This window comes from Atta cephalotes (assembly GCF_000143395.1).
Source record: "Atta cephalotes unplaced genomic scaffold scaffold00028, whole genome shotgun sequence".
Lineage (NCBI taxonomy): Eukaryota > Metazoa > Arthropoda > Insecta > Hymenoptera > Formicidae > Atta > Atta cephalotes.
The window spans coordinates 1,343,128-1,349,865 of NW_012130092.1; the positions used below are offsets into that span (position 1 = coordinate 1,343,128).

Genomic DNA, 6,738 nt, shown 5'->3' on the forward strand with positions numbered 1-6,738 from the left:
TAACGTACTAATACTAACTTACTAACTACTTACTACTACTACGTACGTACGTACTACGTACGTACTACGTACTACACACACACACACACACACACACACACACACACACACACACACACACACACAATATGCATAAGATTAAAACGTATCAATTAATTTTGCATTAATTTTATATATCATTCTTTTTAAATATAAAATTAACATTCATCTATACTGTAATATGTAATGTTTGATTGCTAAATTAATTATTTTGTAAATATACAAAAACTTTAAGAATACTGTTTTACGTAATGATTTACTAGCTCCTTTAAAATTTGATTAAAACTTGTAATTTGTCATATATTATTTAGCTTAACTACAGAAAAATGATGTAACAATGATAGTAAAATCTTGCGCGAAGAATAGTAACAATATCCATAATAATTAGGGAAGCATTTTCCAACGAAAAAATGTATCATTCTTCTAAGGACATTTCATATCTTCCGTTGTTAACGATATTGAAATAATTTACAATCGTATAATTAATATTTGATCGATTTCTTAAAATTTATGTTCTAATAATTAAGCAAGAATTTAAAATGAAAAAAGAAAAATAATGTAACATATAATAAAATCTTGCGCAAAGAATAGTAACAATATCCATAATAACTAGGAAATCATCTTCCAACGAAAAAAATGTATCACTCTTCTAAGGACATTTCATATCTTCCATTGTTGACGCTATTGGAATAATTTACAGTATCATATAATTAATATTTGATCAATTTCTTAAAATTTATTTATTTTAATAATTTAGCAAGAATTAAAAAAAATTATTTATTAATAATATTCAATATATAACTTTTATATAGCAATTTCATACTTTTTAAATCTTTATAATATTATCCTTTTATTTCTATGAATGATTGTTCAGTGATTATATTTTAATTTTTTCAAAAATTTTATTAAAATTATTTAAAAATTGTGAGATAACTGAATAAAAATATCAATGTAGAAAAAAAATTCTGAAAAGTAAACATCATATATATTATGGCAAAAATTATAATTTAAATTTTTACATTTATAGAAATAAACTGTCTTCAAAGGATACAAATTTTTATTTGTATTAATTATATTAATGTAACAAAAAACATAATAAATATTAAAATTACAATATCCATATTACGTGCATTCCTTGTGGGCTTAATCAATCTTAATGTTAGGAACAAATTATTATTAAAAAAACTTCCATACCTATTTCTTGTCTTATGCACAATTTTATTACATCTTCATTGCAGACATTCTTCGACCATATTTTGTGTCATTAATATACTAACATTCTGTAAAGCAAAATTTTACAACATGTAAACATATATAGTTTAAGGAAGTATACAAAGTGTTTAGAAAGTAATGATAAATCTTTCGCATGGAAGCAGAATGGACTAAATTAAGAAGAAAAGTCCTCTACCATTTTGCAATTTTCACAATAATTAACAAGATATTGATTATTAAAAATTGCCGAAAATTGATCTTCAATAATTTTTTACTCAAATATTATCAACTTTACAAAAAATTGCAAGAAACGAAAATTGTTTATTTTTTTCTCTATATAACTCTACAAATTTTTTATCAACTTTTTAGTACTTTTACTGCATTTTTATCAAAATGAGAAAATAACGTATTAAAAAATTCTGAAAAAAATTCTAAAAAAATTCTAAAAAAAAAAAGAGCTCTATGAGAAAAAAATAAAAATAATTTTTTGTCTCTTGCAGTTTTTCTGTAAAGTTGGCAATATTTGAGTAAAAAATTATTAAAGATCAACTTTCGACAATTTTTAGCAATTAATATTTTGTTAACTTTTGAAAATTGGTAGAGAACTTTTCTTCTCAGTTTAATCCATTCTGCCCCTACGCGAAAGCTTTATCATTACTTTCTATATATGTATGCACATGCTTCTGAAACTAATTATAAAACAATTGCTAAAAGTAAATCACATATATTTTTTCACATCTGATCATTTATTAAATATTTAATTTATAATTATATTGAAAAATAATACGTTTGAATATCAGAAAGTATTTTATAAAAACATATTTCATAAAAACATAAAAATATATTTCATAAAAACATAAAAGTAAAATTCCCGAAATTTTCCATTATTCCACATACTTATAATAAAAATTATTTTTAAAATTTTTATACATTCAAATATTATATATTAAATTTCGCTTATATTAAGCTTGATTTTTAAAAAGCTTTAAAAAGCAGATTTTTCCATATCTATTTTTAAATATTATATGTTTCTTAACAAAAAATTCAACTTTATCTTTCATTGTAGGTTTTTTTTATATCGTTATTTTCGTATTCCTTTTACTAATATAATATCTTCCGTGAAAGAAAATATCTTCCATGAAAATATTCAGAGTATCTTCCTTCATTTTACAATTTAATCATGAGTACTAATAAATTCAAATTAAATAAAAAAAAGTATTGTATAAACTGAAACAACAATATTACATTATGAAAATATAATATATTGAAACAACAATATGACATTATGAAAATATAATATAGAAATTACGATTTTTAAAATTTTTCGCATATATAAAAAATCCACTTAAAAATTGTATACGTCATATCATTATATTAAATCAATTTTAAAAAGAAGTCATTAAAAAGATTTCCTGTTCTTACATATCTATTTCTATATACCTGATCTTCATTGTAGGCTGTCTTCCATAATCTTTGTATTCCTTTTATAACACTAATATCTTTCATAAAAGAAAATATCTTCCATGAGAATATTAGTCAAACAAGTATCTTTCTCCATCTTGCAATTTAATCATGAGTAATAATAAATTTAAATTAAATAAAAAAATATTATATAAACTGATTATTGAAACAACAATATTACATTATAGTATAATATAATGGAAATTACTATTCTTAAAATTTTTCACATATATATAAAATCTACTTAAAAATTGTATAAGTTATCACATTACATTAAATAAATTTTAAAAACAAATAATTAAAAGACTTTCCTGTTCTTATATATTTCTATATACCTGATCTTCATTGTGGGCTATCTTCCATCATCTTTATTTCCCTTTTATAGCACTAATATAGTATCTTCCGTGAAAGAAAATATCTTCCATTAGGATATTCTTCAAATAGCAGTAAAATTTTTAATTAAAATATTTTCCATCATCTTACAATTTAATCGTAAGTAATAATAAATTCAAATTAAATAAAAAATATTGTATAAACTGATTATTGAAACAACAATATTATCACACTATAATGAAAACTAGTATTTTTTAAATTTTTCGCATATATAACAAAAATTCACTTAAAAATTGTATAAATTATCTCACTATATTGAATAAATTTAAAAATAAATCATTAAAAAACTTTCCTGTTTCTATGTACATCTAATCCTATATATCTATATATTTTTTCTATTCTTCGTTCGTGGTAGTGAATCATGAAAAGTTTAATCTTATCTTCATTGTTGGCAGACTTCAGAATCATTTACTCTTCAAAATTTGTGTAATTATATTTTCTGTGAAGCAATATTTTTTAATTAATATATGAATAGTTTTATAGTAATTAAAAAAATACGTAATCATTTTTAAAATACGTAATCATATTTACAAATTTACAATTTTTTATGTAGGAATGCACGTAATATAATATGTATGAATTATAAAATTCGAATTATGTAATTTATTTCAATGAGAAGTAATAGAAACAACGTTTTAAGTACAATTTTGTACAAACAGAAGTAAATAAAGCGTAATTAAATGTTAGTATAAATAAATAATGCTTAATTAAATATTTCAATTAAAAAAATAAACATATAACTTAGAAATCTAAATAAAATTAATTATCGCGCATGCGCGTTAGAGCAAATGCTACATATGAAATATAACCTGGTATGAGTTAAATTCTTGCCTTGAGCAAGAGTATAAAATATGCAATAAATTGTTTGAATATTATTTGTTTATAATTAAACATGCTTCTCGATTTGTGAAATAACATTATTTCAGGAAAAATATTCTAAATTCCTGTAATATATATATCTTATACCTCTTATGAAAAAAAAGTTGGTCAAAAATAATGGATAAAATATTCTTTCTGTGTTGAAAAATTTCTTGAATTAGATTTGCAATGTTCATCATTATTACGAGTACTTCTCTTGCTTGTCATCTTCATTATCGATTTTTTTTTATAGTAAATTCTTCATAGATGTAAGGAATAAACCTATCGATGCATCTAATACTTACATATCAAAACTTTTGTGCTATTGATACAATAGACACATTAGTATCGCATCCGTAACACAATTCTTCATTTATTGCAGTGCTAAATAATAATTTTACGCAAAAAATAAGAATTTTAGAGAATCATAAAGATTTTAAAGAAATTAATAGTTTATCTCCTCTTTTAATGATCACATCTTCAGGATTAAGTATATCTCGTACGTGTGCCCGTGATGTGCATGCGGTTGTATAGACATACGGGATCTATAACGCCGGAATCGCAGCGTTAAGAGATTTGTTCTCGGCAATAGATACTCTTGGTGGTTTGCCAGACCGAAGAGGAGCTATGAGCTTGTGAAAAATTCATAGAATTATCAGGAATCGAACTCCTCTAACAAGGTAGACTTACGCGCTGTCTTCCATGCTACGCTCGTGCTCAGTCTTTTTACAGGAATATTCCTATAGAAACAATGTTTTCAGTTAAATGAAGTTTTAAACAAAACATAAATAAATAAGATTTAATTAAATATAGCTTTAGTATAAGTAAATAACGCTTAATTAAATATTTCAATAAAAAAATAAACATACAGCTTAGAAATCTAAATAAAATAAATTATCGTTAAAACAAATATTATATTTGAAATGTACATGCATTAAGCAAGTCTCTTACTGCAAGAGTATCAAATATGCAATAAATTATTTAGATACTGTTTGAATATTATTTAATTAGTTAAACATACTTCTCGATTTGCGACATAATCTCTCTTTAGGAAAACATTCTAAGTTTCTGCATAAATATATATTTTACATCTGTTGTGAAAAAATCATAAGTTAAAAATAATGGATAAAATACTCTTCCTGTGTTGAAAAATTTCTTGAATCAGATTTGCAATGTTTATCATTATTACATTATTTCTCTTGCTTGTCGTCTTCAGGGAGTTCATTATCGATCTTTTTAGATAGTAAATTCTTCATAGATGTAAAGAATAAACCTATCGATGCATCTAGTGCTTATATATCAAACCTTTTGTGCTATTGATACAATAGAGACACATCATTATTATTGCAGATACAGTCAATTCTTTATCTGTAACACAATTCTTCATTTACTGCAGAGCTAAATAATAATTTTTTACAAAAATAAGAATTTTAGAAAATCATAAAGATAGAAATTAACAGTTTACCCTCTCTTCTCTTGACGATCACATCTTCAGGATTAAGTATAGCTCTTTCTAATTCGGTAACAGGTCCTTTTGCAGGAATATTCCTATGAATATCTACTTTAATTCGACGTAGTTCCGAAGTATCAATCTGTGCATTCTGAGGACCTCTAAATAAAGGTACTGTTCCACTTGTAGACTCATCTAATCTAAAGAGAATTTGATAATGTGTTAAATTAATTGTAATTATTACTGTTAAAATAACCAGATCCTTTTTTCAGGAAAATAGTTCTATTCTGGATATATCCTTCTAAAAAAATTGTTCTTTTTTTGTTCTTCTTTAAAAAAATATTTTTATTTTTCTATTTTCTCAATAAAATGTCATGTCTTTTTTATTATTTAAAAAATAATTAAATAAAAAATATCATTACTATCATCTGTGTCACTGTTTATGTAATAAATAACTAACAATGGCCAAACAATCTTCAATAAACGATGTAATAACACTGCTCTAATACATGAATGCATTTTTACTATTATGTAAGTAATATTCTCTAAAAATAATTTGTTTTGTTATACTAATTACCTTTTTTAATTCATTGAAATTCTTTCTGGATATATTTTCAAGTCACCTTATTTTAATCAAATATCAATAAATACTTGGACATAATAAAGATACAAGTATATATCGTACACTCACTTTTCATGGAGGCTACCAGATTTGGAAGCAGTTGACGTAGATCTACCTCTGTATCGAACATGCGTGGGAGACTCACTATCACTTTTACTTTGACTGTGACGTGACGATTTTTCCTCAGCATATTTTTTTAAAGCTTGTGCACGTTTCCTTTCATATTCTAAAATTTTTTGCTGCTTCAATTTTTCATGTTGTCTCTCTCGCTCTTGCTGGCGTTGCCATTCTCGTCTGCGTCTTTGCTTCTCTTCTTCGGTTCTTGAACGTAAAACTGCAAAAGTATTATCTTCGTTACGTGTTGATCTTGATTCCTCACCGCTCCGGAAAGTTGTCGATCGCATAGGATTCATTGCTGAAAATATAAAACAAAATAAATTCACCAGTAAAATATATTAATTAAAAATTAGATTAACAGAAATTCAATATTAACAGCTAATATATAAATCATTTCTTATTATTTCTTTTATTGTGATTAATACCAAAGCACATTTTGCGATTCAATTTAAAATCATATTATTAAACGTATTTATATTTATTATATATATATATATATACATATATATATATATATATATAGTATATATATATATACATAATATAAATTTAAAAAGTCAAAAATAATTTGAATGTTTATAACAAT

The 6,738-nt window shown here is 23.8% G+C and overlaps 1 protein-coding gene across 1 annotated transcript in view; it reads right to left on the bottom strand.

The window, feature by feature from the left end:
• LOC105620728 (serine/threonine-protein kinase fray2) overlaps positions 1-6,448 on the bottom strand; it is a 10,343-nt gene extending 3,895 nt beyond the window's left edge. The window contains exons 1-2 of the mRNA XM_012202220.1: positions 6,105-6,448; positions 5,429-5,613 (exon numbers count right to left, since the gene is read on the bottom strand). Of these exons, the coding sequence (XP_012057610.1) occupies positions 5,429-5,613; positions 6,105-6,448 (529 nt within the window). The remainder of the gene's footprint in view (positions 1-5,428; positions 5,614-6,104) is intronic.
• Positions 6,449-6,738: the final 290 nt, after the last annotated feature.